Below are 22,754 nucleotides of genomic sequence, written 5' to 3'. Positions count from 1 at the left end.
AGTCACTCTGCACTCCCTAGCACTCCCTAGCACTCTGCAGTCACTCTGCACTCCCTAGCACTCTGCAGTCACTCTGCAATCCCTAGCACTCTGCAGTCACTCTGCACTCCCTAGCACTCCCTAGCACACCCTAGCACTCTGCAGTCACTCTGCAGTCCCTAGCATTCCCTAGAACCCCCTAGTCACTCTGCACTCCATAGCTCTCCCTAGTCACTCTGCACTCCCTAGCACTCTGCAGTCACTCTGCACTCTCTAGCACTCCCTAGTCACTCTGCACTCCCTAGCACTCTGCAGTCACTCTGCACTCTCTAGCACTCCCTAGCCACTCTGCACTCCCTAGCACTCCGCAGTCACTCTGCACTCCCTAGCACTCTGCAGTCACTCTGCACTCCCTAGCACTCCCTAGCACTCTGCAGTCACTCTGCACTCCCAAGCACTCTGCAGTCACTCTGCAATCCCTAGCACTCCCTAGCACTCTGCAGTCACTCTGCACTCCCTAGCACTCCCTAGCACACCCTAGCACTCTGTAGTCACTCTGCAGTCCCTAGCACTCCCTAGTCACTCTGCAATCCATAGCACTCCCTATCCACTCTGCACTCCCTAGCCACTCTGCACTCCCTAGCCACTCTGCACTCCCTAGTCATTCTGCACTCCCTAGCACTCCCTAGTCACTCTGCACTCCCTAGCACTCCCTAGTCACTCTGCACTCCCTAGTCACTCTCCACTCCCTAGTCACTCAGTAGCACTCTGCACTCCCTAGCACTCCCTAGTCACTCTGCTCTCCCTAGCACTCCCTAGTCACTCTGCACTCCCTAGTCACTCTGCACTCCTTAGCACTCTGCAGTCACTCTGCACTCTCTAGCACTCCCTAGTCACTCTGCACTCCCTAGCACTCTGCAGTCACTCTGCACTCCCTAGCACTCCCTAGCACTCTGCAGTCACTCTGCACTCCCTAGCACTCTGCAGTCACTCTGCACTCCCTAGCACTCCCTAGCACTCTGCAGTCACTCTGCACTCCCTAGCACTCCCTAGCACACCCTAGCACTCTGCAGTCACTCTGCAGTCCCTAGCATTTCCTAGCACCCCCTAGTCACTCTGCACTCCATAGCTCTCCCTAGTCACTCTGCACTCCCTAGCACTCTGCAGTCACTCTGCACTCTCTAGCACTCCCTAGTCACTCTGCACTCCCTAGCACTCTGCAGTCACTCTGCACTCTCTAGCACTCCCTAGTCACTCTGCACTCCCTAGTCACTCACTAGCACTCTGCACTCTGCACTCCCTAGCACTCCCTAGTCACTCTTCACTCCCTAGCACTCCCTAGTCACTCTGCACTCCCTAGCACTCCCTAATCACTCTGCCCTCCTCAGCACTCTGCAGTCACTCTGCACTCTCTATCACTCCCTAGTCACTCTGCACTCCCTAGCACTCTGCAGTCACTCTGCACTCCCTAGCACTCTGCAGTCACTCTGCACTCCCTAGCACTCACTAGCACTCCCTAGCACTCTGCAGTCACTCTGCACTCCCTAGCACTCCCTAGCACTCTGCAGTCACTCTGCAGTCCCTAGCACTCCCTAGCACCCCCTACTCACTCTGCACTCCATAGCTCTCCCTAGTCACTCTGCACTCCCTAGCACTCCCTAGTCACTCTGCACTCCCTAGCACTCCCTAGTCACTCTGCACTCCCTAGCACTCTGCAGCCACTCTGCACTCTCTAGAACTCCCTAGTCACTCTGCACTCCCTAGCACTCTGCAGCCACTCTGCACTCACTAGCACTCCCTAGCACTCCCTAGCACTATGCAGTCACTCTGTACTCCCTAGCACTCCCTAGCACTCTGCAGTGACTCTGCACTCCCTAGCACTCCCTAGCACTCTGCGGTCACTCTGCACTCCCCAGCACACCCTAGCACTCTGCAGTCACTCTGCAGTCACTCTGCAGTCCCTAGCACTCCCTAGCACTCCCTAGCACCCTGCACTCCATAGCTCTCCCTAGTCACTCTGCACTCCCTAGCACTCCCTAGTCACTCTGCACTCCCTAGCACTCCCCAGTAACTCTGCACTCCCTAGTCACTCTGCACTCCCTAGCACTCTCTAGCTCTCCTTAGCACTCTGCAGTCACCCTGCAGTCACTCTGCAGTCCCTAGCACTCCCTAGCACCTCCTAGTCACTCTGCACTCCATAGCTCTCCCTAGTCACTCTGCACTCCATAGCTCTCCCTAGTCACTCTGCACTCCCTAGTCACTCTGCACTCCCTAGCACTCCCTAGTCACTCTGCACTCCCTAGCACTGCCTAGTCACTCTGCACTCCCTAGCACTCCCTAGCACTCCTTGGCACTCTGCACTCCCTAGCACTCCCTAGTCACTCTGCTCTCCCTAGCACTCTGCAGTCACTCTGCACTCCCTAGCACTCTGCAGTCACTCTGCAGTCACTCTGCAATCCCTAGCACTCCCTAGCACTCTGCAGTCACTCTGCACTCCCTAGCACTCTGCAGTCACTCTGCACACCATAGCACTCCCTAGCACACCCTACCACTCTGTAGTCACTCTGCAGTCCCTAGCACTCCCTATCCACTCTGCACTCCCTAGCCACTCTGCACTCCCTAGCCACTCTGCACTCCCTAGTCATTCTGCACTCCCTAGCACTCCCTAGTCACTCTGCACTCCCTAGCACTCCCTAGTCACTCTGCAATCCCTAGTCACTCTCCACTCCCTAGTCACTCACTAGCACTCTGCACTCTGCACTCCCTAGCACTCCCTAGTCACTCTGCACTCCCTAGTCACTCTGCACTCCCTAGCACTCCCTAGTCACTCTGCACTCCCTAGCACTCTGCAGTCACTCTGCACTCTCTAGCACTCCCTAGTCACTCTGCACTCCCTAGTCACTCTGCACTCCCTAGCACTCTGCAGTCACTCTGCACTCCCTAGCACTCCCTAGCACTCTGCAGTCACTCTGCACTCCCTAGCACTCTGCAGTCACTCTGCAATCCCTAGCACTCTGCAGTCACTCTGCACTCCCTAGCACTCCCTAGCACACCCTAGCACTCTGCAGTCACTCTGCAGTCCCTAGCATTCCCTAGCACCCCCTAGTCACTCTGCACTCCATAGCTCTCCCTAGTCACTCTGCACTCCCTAGCACTCTGCAGTCACTCTGCACTCCCTAGCACTCTGCAGTCACTCTGCACTCCCTAGCACTCACAAGCACTCCCTAGCACTCTGCAGTCACTCTGCACTCCCTAGCACTCCCTAGCACTCTGCAGTCACTCTGCAGTCCCTAGCACTCCCTAGCACCCCCTACTCACTCTGCACTCCATAGCTCTCCCTAGTCACTCTGCACTCCCTAGCACTCCCTAGTCACTCTGCACTCCCTAGCACTCCCTAGTCACTCTGCACTCCCTAGCACTCTGCAGTCACTCTGCACTCTCTAGCACTCCCTAGTCACTCTGCACTCCCTAGCACTCTGCAGCCACTCTGCACTCACTAGCACTCCCTAGCACTCCCTAGTACTATGCAGTCACTCTGTACTCCCTAGCACTCCCTAGCACTCTGCAGTGACTCTGCACTCCCTAGCACTCTGCAGTCACTCTGCACTCCCCAGCACACCCTAGCACTCTGCAGTCACTCTGCAGTCACTCTGCAGTCCCTAGCACTCCCTAGCACTCCCTAGCACCCTGCACTCCATAGCTCTCCCTAGTCACTCTGCACTCCCTAGCACTCCCTAGTCACTCTGCACTCCCTAGCACTCCCCAGTAACTCTGCACTCCCTAGTCACTCTGCACTCCCTAGCACTCTTTAGCTCTCCTTAGCAATCTGCAGTCACCCTGCAGTCACTCTGCACTCCCTAGCACCTCCTAGTCACTCTGCACTCCATAGCTCTCCCTAGTCACTCTGCACTCCATAGCTCTCCCTAGTCACTCTGCACTCCCTAGTCACTCTGCACTCCCTAGCACTCCCTAGTCACTCTGCACTCCCTAGCACTGCCTAGTCACTCTGCACTCCCTAGCACTCCCTAGCACTCCTTGACACTCTGCACTCCCTAGCACTCCCTAGTCACTCTGCTCTCCCTAGCACTCCCTAGTCACTCTGCACTCCCTAGCACTCTGCATTCACCCTGCACTCTCTAGCACTCCCTAGTCACTCTGTACTCTCTAGCACTCTGCAGTCACTCTACACTCCCTAGCACTCTGCAGTCACTCTGCAATCCCTAGCACTCCCTAGCACCCCCTAGTCACTCTGCACTCCATAGCTCTCCCTAGTCACTCTGCACTCCATAGCTCTCCCTAGTCACTCTGCACTCCCTAGCACTCCCTAGTCACTACTGCACTCCCTAGCACTCCCTAGTCACTCTGCACTCCCTAGCCACTCTGCACTCCCTAGCACTCCCTAGTCACTCTGCACTCCCTAGCACTGCCTAGTCACTCTGCACTCCCTAGCACTCCTTGGCACTCTGCACTCCCTAGCACTCCCTAGTCACTCTGCTCTCCCTAGCACTCCCTAGTCACTCTGCACTCCCTAGCACTCTGCATTCACCCTGCACTCTCTAGCACTCCCTAGTCACTCTGCACTCCCTAGCACTGCCTAGTCACTCTGCACTCCCTAGCACTCCCTAGCACTCCTTGGCACTCTGCACTCCCTAGCACTCCCTAGTCACTCTGCTCTCCCTAGCACTCTGCAGTCACTCTGCACTCCCTAGCACTCTGCAGTCACTCTGCAGTCACTCTGCAATCCCTAGCACTCCCTAGCACTCTGCAGTCACTCTGCACTCCCTAGCACTCTGCAGTCACTCTGCACACCATAGCACTCCCTAGCACACCCTACCACTCTGTAGTCACTCTGCAGTCCCTAGCACTCCCTATCCACTCTGCACTCCCTAGCCACTCTGCACTCCCTAGCCACTCTGCACTCCCTAGTCATTCTGCACTCCCTAGCACTCCCTAGTCACTCTGCACTCCCTAGCACTCCCTAGTCACTCTGCAATCCCTAGTCACTCTCCACTCCCTAGTCACTCACTAGCACTCTGCACTCTGCACTCCCTAGCACTCCCTAGTCACTCTGCACTCCCTAGTCACTCTGCACTCCCTAGCACTCCCTAGTCACTCTGCACTCCCTAGCACTCTGCAGTCACTCTGCACTCTCTAGCACTCCCTAGTCACTCTGCACTCCCTAGTCACTCTGCACTCCCTAGCACTCTGCAGTCACTCTGCACTCCCTAGCACTCCCTAGCACTCTGCAGTCACTCTGCACTCCCTAGCACTCTGCAGTCACTCTGCACTCCCTAGCACTCTGCAGTCACTCTGCACTCCCTAGCACTCCCTAGCACACCCTAGCACTCTGCAGTCACTCTGCAGTCCCTAGCATTCCCTAGCACCCCCTAGTCACTCTGCACTCCATAGCTCTCCCTAGTCACTCTGCACTCCCTAGCACTCTGCGGTCACTCTGCACTCTCTACCACTCCCTAGTCACTCTGCACTCCCTAGCACTCTGCAGTCACTCTGCACTCTCTAGCACTCCCTAGCCACTCTGCACTCCCTAGCACTCCGCAGTCACTCTGCACTCCCTAGCACTCTGCAGTCACTCTGCACTCCCTAGCACTCCCTAGCACTCTGCAGTCACTCTGCACTCCCTAGCACACCCTAGCACTCTGCAGTCACTCTGCAGTCCCTAGCACCCCCAGTCACTCTGCACTCCATAGCTCTCCCTAGTCACTCTGCACTCCCTAGTCACTCTGAACTCCCTAGCACTCCCTAGTCACTCTGCACTCCCTAGTCACTCTGCACTCCCTAGCACTCCCGAGCTCTCCCTAGCTCTCTGCAGTCACTCTGCACTCCCTAGCACTCCCTAGTCACCCTGCACTCCCTAGCACTGCCTAGTCACTCTGCACACCTTGGCACTCCCTAGCACTCTGCACTCCCTAGCACTCCCTAGCCACTCTGCTCTCCCTAGCACTCCCTAGTCACTCTGCACTCCCTAGCACTCTGCAGTCACCCTGCACTCTCTAGCACTCCCTAGTCACTCTGCACTCCCTAGCACTCTGCAGTCACTGCACTCCCTAGCACTCTGCAGTCACTCTGCAATCCCTAGCACTCCCTAGCACTCTGCAGTCACTCTGCACTCCCTATCACTCTGCAGTCACTCTGCAGTCACTCTGCACTCCCTAGCACACCCTAGCACTCTGTAGTCACTCTGCAGTCCCTTGCACTCCCTAGTCACTCTGCAATCCCTAACACTCCCTAGCACTCCCTAGCCACTCTGCACTCACTAGCCACTCTGCACTCCCTAGTCATTCTGCACTCCCTAGCACTCCCTAGTCACTCTGCACTCCCTAGTACTCTGCAGTCACTCTGCACTCCCTAGCACTCCCTAGCACTCTGCAGTCACTCTGCACTCCCTAGCACTCCCTAGCACACCCTAGCGCTCTGCAGTCACTCTGCAGTCCCTAGCACTCCCTAGCACCCCCTAGTCACTCTACACTCCATAGCTCTCCCTAGCCACTCTGCACTCCCTAGCACTCCCTAGCACTCCCTAGTCACTCTGCACTCCCTAGCACTCTGCAGTCACTCTGCACTCCCTGGCACCCCCTAGTCACTCTGCACTCCATAGCTCTCCCTAGTCACTCTGCACTCCCTAGCACTCCCTAGTCACTCTGCACTCCCTAGCACTCCCTAGTCACTCTGCACTCCCTAGTCACTCTGCACTCCCTAGCACTCCCTAGCTCTCCTTAGCACTCTGCAGTCACTCTGCACTCCCTAGCACTCCCTAGTCACCCTGCACTCCCTAGCACTGCCTAGTCACTCTGCACACCTTGGCACTCCCTAGCACTCTGCACTCCCTAGCACTCCCTAGTCACTCTGCTCTCCCTAGCACTCCCTAGTCACTCTGCACTCCCTAGCACTCTGCAGTCACCCTGCACTCTCTAGCACTCCCTAGTCACTCTGCACTCCCTAGCACTCTGCAGTCACTCTGCACTCCCTAGCACTCTGCAGTCACTCTGCAGTCACCCTGCAATCCCTAGCACTCTGCAGTCACTCTGCACTCCCTAGCACTCTGCAGTCACTCTGCAGTCACTCTGCACTCCCTAGCACACCCTAGCACTCTGTAGTCACTCTGCAGTCCCTAGCACTCCCTAGTCACTCTGCAATCCCTAGCACTCCCTAGCACTCCCTAGCCACTCTGCACTCCCTAGCCACTCTGAACTCCCTAGTCATTCTGCACTCCCTAGCACTCCCTAGTCACTCTGCACTCCCTAGTACTCTGCAGTCACTCTGCACTCCCTAGCACTCTGCAGTCACTCTGCAGTCCCTAGCACTCCCTAGCACCCCCTAGTCACTCTACACTCCATAGCTCTCCCTAGTCACTCTGCACTCCCTATCACTCCCTAGCACTCCCTAGTCACTCTGCACTCCCTAGCACTCTTTAGTCACTCTGCACTCCCTAGCACTCTGCAGCCACTCTGCACTCCCTAGCACTCTGCAGTCACGCTGCCCTCCCTAGCACTCTGCAGTCACTCTGCACTCCCTAGCACTCCCTAGTCACTCTGCACTCCCTAGCACTCTGCAGCCACTCTGCACTCCCTAGCACTCCCTAGCACTCTGCAGTCACTCTGCCCTCCCTAGCACTCCCTGGCACTCTGCAGTCACTCTGCACTCCCTAGCACTCCCTGGCACTCTGCAGTCACTCTGCACTCCCTAGCACTCCCTAGCACTCTGCAGTCACTCTGCACTCCCTAGTCACTCTGCACTCCCTAGTCACTCTGCACTCCCTAGCACTCCCTAGCTCTCCCTAGCACTCTGCAGTCACTCTGCACTCCCTAGCACTCCCTAGTCACCCTGCACTCCCTAGCACTGCCTAGTCACTCTGCACACCTTGGCACTCCCTAGCACTCTGCACCCCCTAGCACTCCCTAGTCACTCTGCTCTCCCTAGCACTCCCTAGTCACTCTGCATTCCCTAGCACTCTGCAGTCACCCTGCACTCTCTAGCACTCCCTAGTCACTCTGCACTCCCTAGCACTCTGCAGTCACTCTGCACTCCCTAGCACTCTGCAGTCACTCTGCAGTCACCCTGCATTCCCTAGCACTCCCTAGCACTCTGCAGTCACTCTGCACTCCCTAGCACTCTGCAGTCACTCTGCAGTCACTCTGCACTCCCTAGCACACCCTAGCACTCTGTAGTCACTCTGCAATCCCTAGCACTCCCTAGCACTCCCTAGCCACTCTGCACTCCCTAGCCACTCTGAACTCCCTAGTCATTCTGCACTCCCTAGCACTCCCTAGTCACTCTGCACTCCCTAGTACTCTGCAGTCACTCTGCACTCCCTAGCACTCTGCAGTCACTCTGCACTCCCTAGCACACCCTAGCACTCTGCAGTCACTCTGCAGTCCCTAGCACTCCCTAGCACCCCCTAGTCACTCTACACTCCATAGCTCTCCCTAGTCACTCTGCACTCCCTAGCACTCCCTAGTCACTCCGCACTCCCTAGCACTCTGCAGTCACTCTGCACTCCCTAGCACTCTGCAGCCACTCTCCACTCCCTAGCACGCTGCAGTCACTCTGCCCTCCCTAGCACTCCCTAGCACTCTGCAGTCACTCTGCACTCCCTAGCACTCCCTAGCACTCCCTAGTCACTCTGCACTCCCTAGCACTCTGCAGCCACTCTGCACTCCCTAGCACTCCCTAGCACTCTGCAGTCACTCTGCCCTCCCTAGCACTCCCTGGCACTCTGCAGTCACTCTGCACTCCCTAGCACTCCCTAGCACTCTGCAGTCACTCTGCACTCCCTAGCACTCCCTAGCACTCTGCAGTCACTCTGCAGTCCCTAGCACTCCCTAGCACCCCCTAGTCACTCTGCACTCCATAGCTCTCCCTAGTCACTCTGCACTCCCTAGCACTCCCTAGTCACTCTGCACTCCCTAGCACTCCCTAGTCACTCTGCACTCCCTAGCACTCCCTAGTCACTCTGCACTCCCTAGCACTCCCTAGTCACTCTGCACCCCCTAGCACTCTGCAGTCACTCTGCACTCCCTAGCACTCCCTAGTCACTCTGCACTCCCTAGCACTGCCTAGTCACTCTACACACCCTTGCACTCCTTGGCACTCCCTAGCACTCTGCACTCCCTAGCACTCCCTAGTCACTCTGCTCTCCCTAGCACTCCCTAGTCACTCTGCACTCCCTAGCACTCTGCAGTCACCCTGCACTCTCTAGCACTCTGCAGTCACTCTGCACTCCCTACCACTCTGCAGTCACTCTGCAGTCACTCTGCAATCCCTAGCACTCCCTAGCACTCTGCAGTCACTCTGCACTCCCTAGCACTCTGCAGTCACTCTGCACTCCCTACCACACCCAAGCACTCTGTAGTCACTCTGCAGTCCTTAGCACTCCCTAGTCACTCTGCAATCCCTAGCACTCCCTAGCCACTCTGCACTCCCTAGCCACTCTGCACTCCCTAGCCAATATCACTCCCTAGTCATTCTGCACTCCCTAGCACTCCCTAGTCACTCTGCACTCCCTAGCACTGCCTAGTCACTCTGCACTCCCTAGCACTCCCTAGTCACTCTGTACTCCCTAGCACTCCCTAGTAACTCTGCACTCACTACTCTGCAGGTGACAGTGCTCGCCATGTCGGCCGCGTCAAAGGGGTGACAGTGGTCGCCATGCAACCAATGTCACAGCGGTGGGTGACAGTGCTCGCCATGTCGGCTGTGTCAAAGGGGTGACAATGGTCGCCATGCTGGCCGTTGCACAGCTGGTGACAGTGGCCGCCATGTTGGCCGTTGCACAGCTAGTGACAGTGGTTGCCAAGCCGGCTGTGTCACAGGGGTGACAGTGGTCGCTGTTGGACAGGCCACATGAAGGGCTCGCTCCCTCCCCGCACGACCAGGCCCGAGCCCGGCTCCTCGAGTGTTACACGCCACCACTACCTGTTTTCCGTCCCCTCTGGGACCCCTGCCTCTGAACATCTCGGCCTCATGGGCCCGATCCCCTACCGGCCCTCTCGCCCGACCTGGGCACCATCTTGGACACAGCACCACGAGGCCGCGTGGCCTCCGATCGACCCTAACCCTGGGCCTGGCCAGGCCCCGACATTCCGGCACCACCATCCACCCAGGAGGTGAGCGGACTACTTGGCAGGTCAATGGGAGGAAGAGGTGTCAATGGCTCCCCCCGCCAAGTGCCGATCACCCCCAGCTCCCCCAGGCGCTGGCTCCACCCCCCTGCTGGGTGTCTGGACTCCCTCATCCCGGACCTCCCGACCTCCAAGTGCGAGGGTCCGGACATCAAAGGGCGCCACACCTATAACTGGGGCAGCTCCAGAACAGGAAGGCAGTTGTATCCTGGAGTCGAGAGACGCAGTGGAGAACTCATCCTTGACGGACTACTGGCGCTGCCGTAGCCCTGCCTTGCGAACTATCGTCCTGCCTGCTGGCGCTGCCGCAACCTTCTGAAACCTTCTTCGTCGTCGGGACCTGCTGGCGAGGCCGCGGACCGTTTGTAACCACCACCTTCATCGGGACCTGCTGGCTTCGCCGCGGACCGTCGCTACCTTCAACCATCTCGGGACCTGCTGGCTCCGCCGCGGCCCGATCATCTAGAACGCCGAGCTCGAGGATTGAGAGCTATTTCATCTAACCGATTGGTAACAAGACTGTCCCGCTACCCCCTTTCCCAATCCAGAGATCAGAACCGAGGGGACCCCTGAGTCCAGACCTCCTTGTACCATTCTATCGTACTTAAAGAATTGCTTATAAAGTATCGTTGAACCTTATCCTTGTGTGGTGTACGTCTGTGGGGGGGAAGTTACTTGTCTGTACGATCACTGGAGACGGTTCTCCCCGGAGACCTCTCCCCCTATCCTCGGCCGACCCTCCCGGTCCGTCTAACAGTCGCCATGACGGCTGTGTCACAGCTGATGATAGTGGTTTGAATGCCGGTTGTGTAGCGGCGGGTGGCAGTGCACCCCATGCCGGCCGTTTCTGGGGGTAACAGTGGTCTGTGACAGTGGGCGCCATGCCTCCCGTGTCACAGCGGCAGGTGACAGTGCTCGCTATGTCGGCTGTGTCAAAGGGGTGACAGTGGTCGCTATGCTGGCCGTTGCACAGCTGGTGACAGTGGTGGCCATGCTGGCCGTTCCACAGCTTTTGACAGTGGTCGCCATGCTGGACGTTGCACAGCTGGTGACAGTGATCGCCGTGCGGCTGTGTCACAGCGGCGGGGGACAGTGCTCACCATGTCGGCCGTGTCACAGCTGGTGACAGTGGTCGCCATGCCGGCAATTGCACAGCTGGTGACAGTGGTTGCCGTACTGTCCATGTCACAGGGTTGACAGTGGCTGCCATGCTGGCCGTGTCACAGCGGGTGACAGTGGTCGCCATGCTGACCGTTGCACAGCTGGTGACAATGGTTGCCATGCTGACCATTGCACAGCTGGTTTTAGTGGTTGCTATGCTGGCCGTTGCACAGCGGGTGACAGTGGTCGCCGTGCTGGCCGTTGCACATCGGGTGACAGTGGTCGCCATGCCGTCCGTGTCACAGGGGTGACAGTGGTCGCCATGATGGCCGTGTCACAGCTGATGACAGTGGTCGCAATGCCGTCTGTGTCATGGGGTGACAGTGGTCCGTGAGAGTGGGCGCCATGCCTCCCGTGTCACAACTTGTGACAGTGGGCGCCATGCCTCCTGTGTCACAGCTGGTGACAGTGGGCACCATGCCAACCGTGTTATACCTTGCGCACCCCGTTTTCTGTTTCTGGATGTTTACTGTTTTTGGCCGAGATTGTAAACAGATCCGACACTCGCTAAAGAAAGCTCTTTAGCGGATCAGCCTGTGTAATGAATTACCGCCAAAAACCAGGTTTTGTGACATTAAAACAACAAAAAACGGAGCAGGATTTTCAAGGAATTCAGGCCCTAGACAAGGAGAAGAAAAAATAAGCTGTGCAAACAGGCAGACATGTCTTGTAAGACGCAGGCCTCTTTAAAGTGCCCAAGAGCAAACATGCTGGGGGTATTGTGAAGACACAAAGCACACAGGAAGGCTGGCTCCTGTCTGAGCCCGGCTGCCATTAGTCACCGCGGGGGCCAGTGCTCGGAGCTCGGGCCCCCCCGACAATGGCTTCTGCTGCTGAGGTCAGCCCACGGCCCCCTGTTTGTTCACCAGGGCAGGCCGAACCTCAGGGAGGCTCATTTAACGCGTCCCCCCCCAGGGTGGGACACAAAGGCCCTAGTTTGGAGGGGAGCGGGTGTGTGCAGGGCGTGGGGGCGGTGTGGGGTGAAGGGGCACTCACCTGGTTCTGCTGCTCTCTGACAATGTACTGGGGTCACCGTCTCAAAAGATGGGGTGAGGGCGGCGGCCCTGCCTGGGTGGCATACTTACAGTTCCCCTCTAGCGCTTGTTAACACAGTATGTTTTTCCCAGGCACTATAAATAGCTGGTAATGTTTCTCTCCTTTTTAATGACACTCTAGTTGCAAAAGCTTAATAAATGGAAACCTACGGCGAGAAACACGGCCCTTTTATCAGTTATTTATAGTGCCTGGAAAAAATACTGAGGTTGCAAGCGCTATAGTAACACAATTTATGTTTAGAATACTTAGTATAATTTTTTTTTTTATTACAATCTTTATTGTCTGTATTAGTTGTAATCCTGGCTCACGTCTATTGGTCTGACTGGGCAGAAGCATCAGAACACACGGTTTGTGAGGGGAAAGCTCAGGAGTGGATGGGCACGTGGGATCTCGGGGGGCTGGGGGAGGGAGGGGGGCAAAGGATTCCGCTGATAATCAAAGCCCTAGGGTTTCAATAGAAGCCGCTCCAGTCCAGTCCATACGACGAGAGATGGAGGCCTGGGGAGGAGAGAGGGGCAGATAAACAAAGAGGCCAAACAGTGAATGTGCATAAGATTGACGGGCACACGGACAGCGGGAGGGGGGAGGCGGAAACGGGCTTACGGACAGCGGGAGGGGGGCGGGAATGGACAGAGGGACATCGCGCAACCCACCCCTGCAAAGGACACTTCCGAAATGGCGAAAAAAAAGCTTAAAAAAAAAACATGCCCTCAGCCACATGACGTGGGCAAAATGCGAAAAACTGTCGGGAACGCCCACGAATCTGGTCTGGCCATGACGGACAGATCTCTGTTCCAATGGCTAGCCTCCATTTATGGAGCTAGCCAATGGAACAGAGAGGCGGCACAAACATCCATACTGTAACTCATAAGATTTTGCCCGCGCGAAAGTCTGCTGCGCAGCTTTCGGCGAGGCGAAACCTAAAAAGGGCAAGTTGGAAAGCGAAGTGGTGTCAGGGTTTATGGCAATGGTCATAAAATCAGCCTGACCTCTAGTATATGCTTTTCTTAGAGAGTGGGATAGTCATAGGTCTTTTTGACGACAGACTCAGCTGATTTGGGAGATAAAAATCAATTGAGCACCAATAAAGGGTGGGCCCTAACCATAGACGGCCGTTTGACTGAAAGAGAGAGAGCTCGGGTCAGTACCTCGCTGTTAGGTGGACTTGGCCCAGGTAGGCCAGCAATGATTTGGTCATACTTTCTGTCACCAAGCCAGCCACTAAATTTTGTATGTTTTTCATCCGATATTCCCCGATAGACAACATTGCTGTAACTGAGTCAGTGGGAAATGGGAACCAATTTGACATTTACACGCAGTGAACAAAGGGGATTTACTCTAGCCCTTCAATTGGAAGAAACAGGTTGTATATCATTTATTGATATGGAATAAGCGATCTTTGGAAATAGAGAAATAGCCACAACTTCAGTGTTGAAACTGGTGATGCATTGGTACACTAAACTATGGACACAGTTACAGATACAGAAGAAACGCAGAGCCACAGATGGTAACTTGATATTAGGAACAATGTCTGTAATTTTCTCGACTATACAATCTATTCAAAGTTACAATAAATATTTACAAACTTAGCTTGTGGTGCTGTAGTACACCCTGCCCAAGCCCTAGTAGGTATGTCAGGGGAAAAGCTAGATTACCAAAGTGGACTAGACACAGCACACACTGCAGGTGCCCTAAGGCTTCCAAGTACACAATGCCAAGCAAAGTGTATTGCAAATAGTCAAAAAAATGTATTCAAAAGGTAAATGTATACAGTCAGTCAGTCAAAAACAACTTTATTTCGCCAACACAATTATGGCATAAATAGTATTCTACAAAGACACAGTTTCTGTTAATAGTACAATTTAAAATACATGTATTCACACAAATGTATTACAAAAAATTAGATTTAAAAGATTATACGTGTTTTAAAAATGAATAATAGATCATGAATATACACAGAGTTATTGCACAATTCAATGAATTAAATAAACCCCTATTGGTGACCATACTTTACTATCTCTGTCGAACATGATCCCTAGATAATTAAAAGAGTCCACAACACCTAATTTTCCCTCTTCAGTATAAATTTATGGTAATTTCCACTGTTTTGGACCTGCAACAAGGACAAAGGACTTAGAATATTTAATTTTCAGGTCCAAATTGTTCATAAATTTCACATAGTGTGTTAAAGGTTAGCGTGAGTGCCAAATCACTTTGTCGTCCGCGTATAGGAGTATCAGTACATGACGGGAGTTAATATAAGGAACATCTGAAGTGGACCCTAACGAAGCAGATTCTACAGTGTTTGTGTAAAGCGCAAATAAGAAGGGGGCAAGGATGCACCCCTCCTCACACCCCTAGTGATTGTAAGGTGTCTAGTGCATTCTCTTCCTTTGCTAAAACGAACACAGGCAATTGCTACCGCATACAGGCCACAGATTATATGAATAATCTGTAAATCAATCCCCATTGCCTCCATGATCTGCTACAGCCTGGACTGTGCCACGCAGACAAATGCTGCAACAGATCTATGAAGGCAAGGTATAAGCGGCCTTTCTTAGCTGCCGTATATTTGGCTATAATTAAATTCAAATTTAGGCACTGGTCCACTGTACCCTTTACTTTTCTAAAGCCATATTGGCAGGGGATAGTAATGATCCTTTCCAGAGCCCATTTCTTAAGCCTGTTTAAAAGTAGCCAGCCCATTAGCTTAGCCGTAGAATCTAATACCGTTATGGGCATATCATTTTTCAGAAGCATTTTATCCCCCTTTTTATAAATGGGTACCATTACGGTCGCCTACCATGAGGAAGGAGCACCTGTTTGGACAATTTTATTCAAAATATTTGTTAAAAGCGGTGCCCAAAGATCTTGGTTGTCGAGAAAGAAGTCAATTGGTACACCATTGTTTCCAGGTGCCTTCGCTCTTTTACACAGATTAAGAGCATATTTTGTTTCTTCCAAGGTGCATATGATGCTGCTTCCTGTACCAGCTAACCTTAAAGGGGGAAGTTGGACAGTCGCCTCCTCAGTATTTCCAAATAGGCCTTCAAAATGAGCGACTCATGTCTCCTGCTCTACATGTGTGGCTGTTGTCATCCTTCTGTTGTCTCTCAGTAAAGGCGCATTAATCAACGACCAAAAGGTCTGTGAGCTATTTAATACGGCGGCCCCTTGCAATTTTTCCCACCAGTCCTCTTTTAAATTTGTTAGCCTTACTTTCCCGTAAACCTGGCGTAAACACTTGAACAAAGTTTATGGCTCTAGGTTTTTGTTTTAAGGCTACATGAAGGTTCTTAAGTGATTGGGCACAATCATCATCAAACCAAACAGGGCCCTTACTGTGGCCATTACGTATGGACATATTCATTATTATTATTATTAATTAATTTGTATTTCTAGTAGGATTTGTTTGACTGCTATAATTATGTCATTATCAGTTATTGGGTCTAGACATGTCATTATCTTGGATGCTCGTTTGGAGACTATGTTACCCACAAACTTCACGGTGTTGGCTCTCTCCCACTTTAATGCAATCCCATTCTCTCTTTCAATCACTGGGTTAATATGGAAATTAACAGGATGTTCATTTTTTAATAAAGAAAGGATGAGAAAGGTGATTGCAGCGTGGTCACTGAAAGCATAAAAGTTGGTCATAAATTGAGTAAAGAGCTTCTTTATGGTATCTGAAACCAGAACATAGTCGAGCGTCGAGAAGTAGGAGCGACTAGAAAAAGTGAAGTTTAACTGGCTAGTTAGGGTTTCAAAAGTATTTATAATTGTGAGATTATTTATTATTAACAGCCTATTTAAGGCGTTACCATATTCATTATGATTAAAATGGGTTACTAGATCCCCATCTTCATCTACTAGCCTACATACTGATGTATTAACCTTATTACAAGGGTGAGAATTAAAATCCCCTAGCCAGAATATGTCACAGGGTTTATTATATACTTTCTCCGAATTGGCAATATCTCTAACCAAAGGATCCAAAATCACTGCATGATTACCACCAACATTATTATTGTAAAAATATGAGACACCAATATCTCTCTTTATAATACTCTAGAACAATAATATGGTAATATGGGGATGCATTTAGAAAAGTTTTAACCTTTAAAGGGAAAGTATTAAAAAGTAATGTCAGTAGACCACCATTTGCGCGACTAGCTACTGAGGGTATAGCAGGCGTGTAAAATGAGAGATACCCATTCAAAAGAATCCGATCAACTTCCCACGTCTCCTGCAGGCACACAATGTCATAAGGCATTAGCAAAGACAACCAATCTGAGTTTAACTTCTTTTGATTATACCTAGCAATATTCAAGGAAATGACTGCAACAGCAACCAGGACAGTCTCAGTGTGTATCAGGTTCTGAGAGAGAACTAGACTATCTGTCTGCAAGCTTATATTTGGTTGACAATTTACAGGGGGGAGAGAAATTACAGAAGACCCATTATGTAACGCTGTATACTCATCATTATTGTCTACTGAGTTCTGCTCATCAAGTCAATCGTATTCAACCTCACCTTCCAACAAGTTAAATCTGTTACTGAGAGGTAAATGTAAAATGGGTTGTGAGAGGCATTGGTTAAGAGGATGTAAAGGCAAGTGACCATTATTTATTTTGTAGGATAAAGCTTGGGATGGCATTAAAGGTTTATAAAAAAAAGCCAAGAGGGAGTGCACAAATTTCAGAGTAGAGAGTCAGAGTACTAGGTAGTAGACTTAATAACTCACCTACCATGTGGTGGTTGTCAACATTAATAATATTACAGTCCCCCTTGATGTTTTCTTTTTAGTTTCCCTTCCTAACAAACTTACCCTCTTTGCCATTATAAGATGTTTGTATAAATAAAGGCTATCCCCTGTGTAATTAAAAAAACAATGCTGGGCTTTGTGGATTAGCTGCTCTGTAGTTTCTTGTTGGTTAATTTTTAGTTCTGATACATTTGCTAACACTATAACAGAAGGGCAGGCTGCTGGTGGAAGATCGAGCCTTACTCCTGGTTTTGTTATGTTAACTGGTCGATTATTAGCCAAACCCCCCAGAGTGAAAACCTAAGGTGCCACTATCTAATGAAGCAGCATTTGTAGATGGTCGAGCATAAACATTATCATTCCCTGACAAAACAGAGGGTGATAAAACTGAAGGGTGACATGAGGGGTCATGCGCATTCGGAGGACGTCTCTGCTCTAAGCTGCCGGGCCGACGTGGTTGTTAAATACACTCTGGTGCACGAAGGATGCTGGGCGCAGTAGTCCTCTGGACTCGTGCAAGCAGGCTTGTAATCTCTCATCCTATGGAGAAGAGCAGATTTGGAAAGCGTGGCTTGCAGTCTCCCGCTCCAAGGTTAGCTGACACTGTGGCTTGTAATCTCCCCTCCTGGGGAGAAGACCAGATTTGGGAAACGTGTCTCGCGTTCTCCCTGATCCAAAGTTAGCTGACTCTGTACTTTACAATTCATACAAGAGAAATGTAAAATAGTGTTTTCACTTCAACTGAAGAGATTTAGTGAGTTTCTTGGGGCTTGTTTACAAATGTTACATCACACTTGCAGCCAACATGAAAATAGTGATGAAGCGTGGTATTACCAGCTCAATTAATCATACTCACCTGGGCCCATAAACATTCACACCTTTGAACCGGTAATCCTGCTTCTACTTACTGCCTATAAGGATTTTATTTTATTAGGACTTATACCTGTACACCATGACTTACCAAATCTTTGTCACCTATGCTATAAGTCCTAGGGATCGAAAAGGGAGTTAGCATATTAGGTTGCCATTTAATAATTTATCTTCCTAAAATAACCGCAGACTCAGAAGTTTTTAACAATTTATCTATACAAATTTTTGATGAGTTTAGTGTCCTTAGCGCTGGGATGCCTTCGGGTAACCAGGCGCTTTATAAGTGCTTCTTCATTTCATTTCATGAGTCAGGGGCCACAACAGAGTGATCAGAAATTTTACAAGTAAGAATATAATTAATAAGACATAGAGTTTGCAAGAAATTATAGTAACACCTTTAGACATTGGTACCTGGGAAGGGTGAGAAAGGGAAATAGCACAAGAACATACCACATGGGTTATATTTACCTAGAATGGTGTGAGGACCAACCCTGACCACGGGCTGGGACAAAAGAAAGGCTCCCGACTAATCAGGTGCCAACGGGACAGGACAGGTCATGACAGATAACCTCCACTAGTGCAACGCCAACGTCACACCCCTCTCGACGGCAATTTGGTACCCCGACTTGGTAATCGATACTTCTCCCTCAGCAAACGCCAATTCTTCTGACAGAGTGCTCCGCCAGTACCTCTGTTCTCGATTCTCCTTCAGCATACGTTGGGTCAGTGACAGGTCTGTGACAAGTCGGACAAATCATCTATCTAAGCCTACCTTAGTTATACCATTTTCTGGGCAATGTACCACCGCTAAATGTTGCAAATTCTATGTGTTTCCTTCATTTGATTGTTCAGAAAGACAAGGAGAGGTCATCACACCATACTAAGATGAGATCATTTCAATTCAATTTAGTTGATCAATGTTCCCGCCCATAATTTATTTTCCCATGTTTTTATTCCGCCCATCAATATTATTTCATTTTAATATAAAAAGTTTAATAAAGTTGCAAGTTGTCTTCCTTTCCTAGGTTATGGGTTGTGGTTCCCAGGCGCGTTGCTGGAAAGACAGTCACTGGCAGCAGTTCAATGCCACTGCTCGGGGTCTCTCAGAGTTCTTAGCACATGTGCGGAACGGATTCAATATGGCTGTTCATGTCACCCTCAGGCCCAAATACGAGCTATTAATAAAGTCAAAGAGAGACACATTAGAATACAAAATTAGATGAATGCACTGTATACAACTTATTTTTACTCTAACCCGATTACTTTATTTTAGCTATTGAATTAATAGTTAAGCTAAACACATGAGTTTTAATACAGGCATGTGCATTAGTATGAGAAAGCATGAAGCAGCCATCTTGGCACTAGTGTGCAGATGAAAGAAGTTCCCATCAAAAACAAAAGAAGTCATACCATGTAGATGTGGCAGGCGCATGCGTTTTCGGCAGCCATTTTAGGACACTCGGTTTACTGTTAGAAAAAGCACATAGACAAGCTTCCCCATCTTACTAGAAATGTTGTGTAATGCAATTTGTAGTAAAACAAAACATGATGATTAATTATTTACATGTTATTTCAAGAGGACTGAGTCCAAGCAAGTTTCAGTACGAATGAAACTTTGCTCCATCAATAGCATCCTCTATCGGAAAGCATATTCATGACTGTAACACATGACCTAATGCATTTTGCATGGGAATGACCCTTCATCAGGGGTAACTGTAATTTAACAAAATTACTGATTACCTACAGGAAATATTGGAAATAGGTACACAGGTTCAAACCCAGACAGTAGATATAAGAAAAAAGTCAGGACTTGTATGAGCATAGAACCCACTGCCAGATTGTTGCATGCTATGTACAATAAATTAAGACTGACGTGCCAGCATCAAAAATAGAGGAGGCTATTGTGTGAGTGCTCTGGGAAAATCCTCATACAGAATTGACCAATAGTCTCAATTAGACATGAGGAAAAGAAGCAAGGAAAAAGGAAAAGAAACAAAAAGAAAAGGACACAAGACATCACCAAGTCCCAGCATGCAGTTGTGCTGGTATACAAAACTGTGGTTGACCCACCGTGAGCAGTGAAAAGCGGAAACCTAAAATAATGCAGTAAAAGACTTTCATAGTACAGTGAGGGGAGTTCTAAGCTACATTACTTGTGATGTAGCATGAATAGCGCGCAGCGCACAAAGTCATTTGAGCCACACTGAACAAAATGTAAACCAAACGAAATAAATTCCCTATGGGTCAAGAAAAGCATCAAACACGCTGTGAGGGTTTCAGTGTTTATAATAGGGTGTTAGAAGAATACCAGTACCCTAGTGATAAGGCGGAAAACATGTATATGAGAGAATATGCAAACGGCTGACTCCTCCAACTTATCACGTGGTTATGAACCAGTGGTTCTAGAAGTTAAAGATAGTTTGAATGTGAGTAAAGTAACCATGACGCAATAGTTCCAACTATGTGATCACAAACTAACTGGACGTACCGGACAATTCATGGAACTCCAAAGCCTCTTGCACCTGGGTGACACCAAAACGGGATAGTGTGTCTCGAGCAGAACGCAAATCTGGCTATAAATCTAAAAAACAGTGGCGTCAATGGACAATAAAGTCAGCGCACGCACAGCATGCCCCAAAATTGATGAAAGACAATGTGGCCCAAAGTATAGAGTTATGAAAGCACTTTAATCCACTAAAAGTGTCACATTGGTGCAGGCGGTTTTGGAGTTCCGTGAAATGTCCAGTACGTCCAGTTATTTTTTTGTGCACATATTGGAACCTGGGTACTTGTCATTTCTTACCTACAATGGAGTTTGGTCTAATAAGAGTTTATGGTTCAACCAAGTTTATTGCCTTGGGTCTTTAAAACATTTTGGAGGTTGAAAATTATCAGCAGCCCAATGCTGGAGGTTGTACCCAAGAACATCTCCACAAGGCCAGATATGTCTGTTGTGCTGTCCACCTGTTACCTTAAACATCAATGTAAAAAAACCTGAATGTGGGAAGAAATCTAAGATGGAGCAGAAGTTGTCATGTCTTCTTTAGGTAGAATTGCACCTTTTCATTATCTTTCAGGGACTAATTTTGACTAAGTAACAGAATTGAAAAAAGGTCTCTAACTTTGTCACGAAAGGTCATCACTATTTTTCAACTTTTAATTGAAATTAAATGCATTTCCATTTTCCTTGTAAGTATATTTATGTGGCTTGTAGTCTCGTGCACATGCATGCAAAAATGTAATTTAATATCATACTTTGGCTGTATGTGACTGCCTAGAGATCATTTTGTTTGCCATTTTTGCTTCAAAATTACCAATTATAATTGAAGTGTTGAGGCTGAAAGAGTAAAGGTAAATGATTCTTTGATTGTGGATCATATGAGATAACCTTATTCAAATGACACTATATTGATGCATTGATAGTATAGTCAAATGTCTTTTTAATTTGAATGTCATTCTAAATGGCATCATACTTTGACCCTTCCTTTCTGCAAAATCAGTTCCTTTTGGTGTTGTCTCCTCTCCCGCCCTTGAATATCCATCAATCATTCATACTTCATTTGGGGTTTGATTTATTTTATTTCTTATTTTGTTTTTTTTCTTTCAGGTGGATGTATCTGGGAAGTGCCTGGTAACATATAACATTTCCCACAACAACGTTGTAAAGACAAAAGACCTACACAGCTGTACTGGAGCAACACAAGGACATACCTCTGTTAACAAAGCAAGTACATTCCTTCTTTCACTAATCTCTTTACTTAAAGTTAATGGGATGGGGCACGAAAAAGTCAAGTGTTTGCTCATTCACTTTTTCAAGAAGTTGAGTTATTTAATTTTTTTAAATGTTGATTTATTTATTTTATTTATTATGTTTTATAAAGTGCGAACATGACCATCACAGTATCAGAGCGCTGTAAAACAAAAGAGCTGATGAGGGTTGCAGGACAACACCTGTCACTTGGGTTATGCTGTACATAGATTCTGAAGAGATAGATAACAAAATAGGATACCATATCAAATAGGGTGAGATGACAGTTTCAAAATAGTTCTTTTAAGACACATGTTTTTCTGATATAGCTTTTCCTTCTTTCTTGAAAAGCCCGAGTGAGACAATTGCTCTCATTGAGGGTGGTAGGGAGTTCAACATTTTAGGGTCAGATCCGGTGAAAGTGCAGCTGCGAGATTTCCTTTTTTGGAATTTGGGTGGTATTAGTATGACAGGTTTGGCACTTCTAGAATTACTTCCACCTCCAGAAAGCTTGATTCTAGTCACCATGTACTTAGGACCGGAGTTTTGTAGGTCTTTGTGCGCAATGCATGCAACCTCCAGTTGGATCCTATTCAATTTCAATTTATTTTATTATGTTTTGGCTCTCAACGAGGGCCACATAAAATTCACACTACAAATACAAAACAAGTACATACCAAAGAGTAACATTCAATAAACACATTTAAATCAAATAACATCCATTGACAGATATACAAACAAAAGCAATGTCAGACCTCTCCAATAACATATTAATAAATAGCTAAGAAACCTTTAAAAAAATTAAAAATATGGAAGCAAAACATTTCATTAGGAGGCCAGTATAAAGATTGAAGAAAAATATTCACATTAGAGATGCCAAGACGGAGACATATTGGTTTTAACCATTTGAGCCGCAATATACGGAGTGCAGGGCAAATCAGCAAGACATGCATACGATCCTGATTACTCAGATTACAGAAATTGCACATAGGAGACGATCCATACCATTTGGATAAAAGTAGATTTAAGGGTATTA

At 49.3% G+C, this 22,754-nt stretch overlaps 1 protein-coding gene across 5 annotated transcripts in view; it reads left to right on the top strand.

The window, feature by feature from the left end:
- Nucleotides 1-22,754, top strand: part of LOC147711306 (microsomal triglyceride transfer protein-like) — a 370,310-nt gene that overhangs the window by 133,266 nt on the left and 214,290 nt on the right. For all 5 annotated transcript variants that reach the window (XM_086922044.1, XM_086922041.1, XM_086922045.1 and 2 more), the window contains one exon: nt 21,578-21,694. In XM_086922044.1, coding sequence (XP_086778170.1) covers nt 21,578-21,694 — 117 coding nt within the window. The remainder of the gene's footprint in view (nt 1-21,577; nt 21,695-22,754) is intronic.

This window comes from Lissotriton vulgaris, chromosome 5 (assembly GCF_964263255.1).
Source record: "Lissotriton vulgaris chromosome 5, aLisVul1.2, whole genome shotgun sequence".
Lineage (NCBI taxonomy): Eukaryota > Metazoa > Chordata > Amphibia > Caudata > Salamandridae > Lissotriton > Lissotriton vulgaris.
Note: the sequence above shows the minus strand (reverse complement) of the source record. Positions and strands in the feature narration are given on the sequence as shown.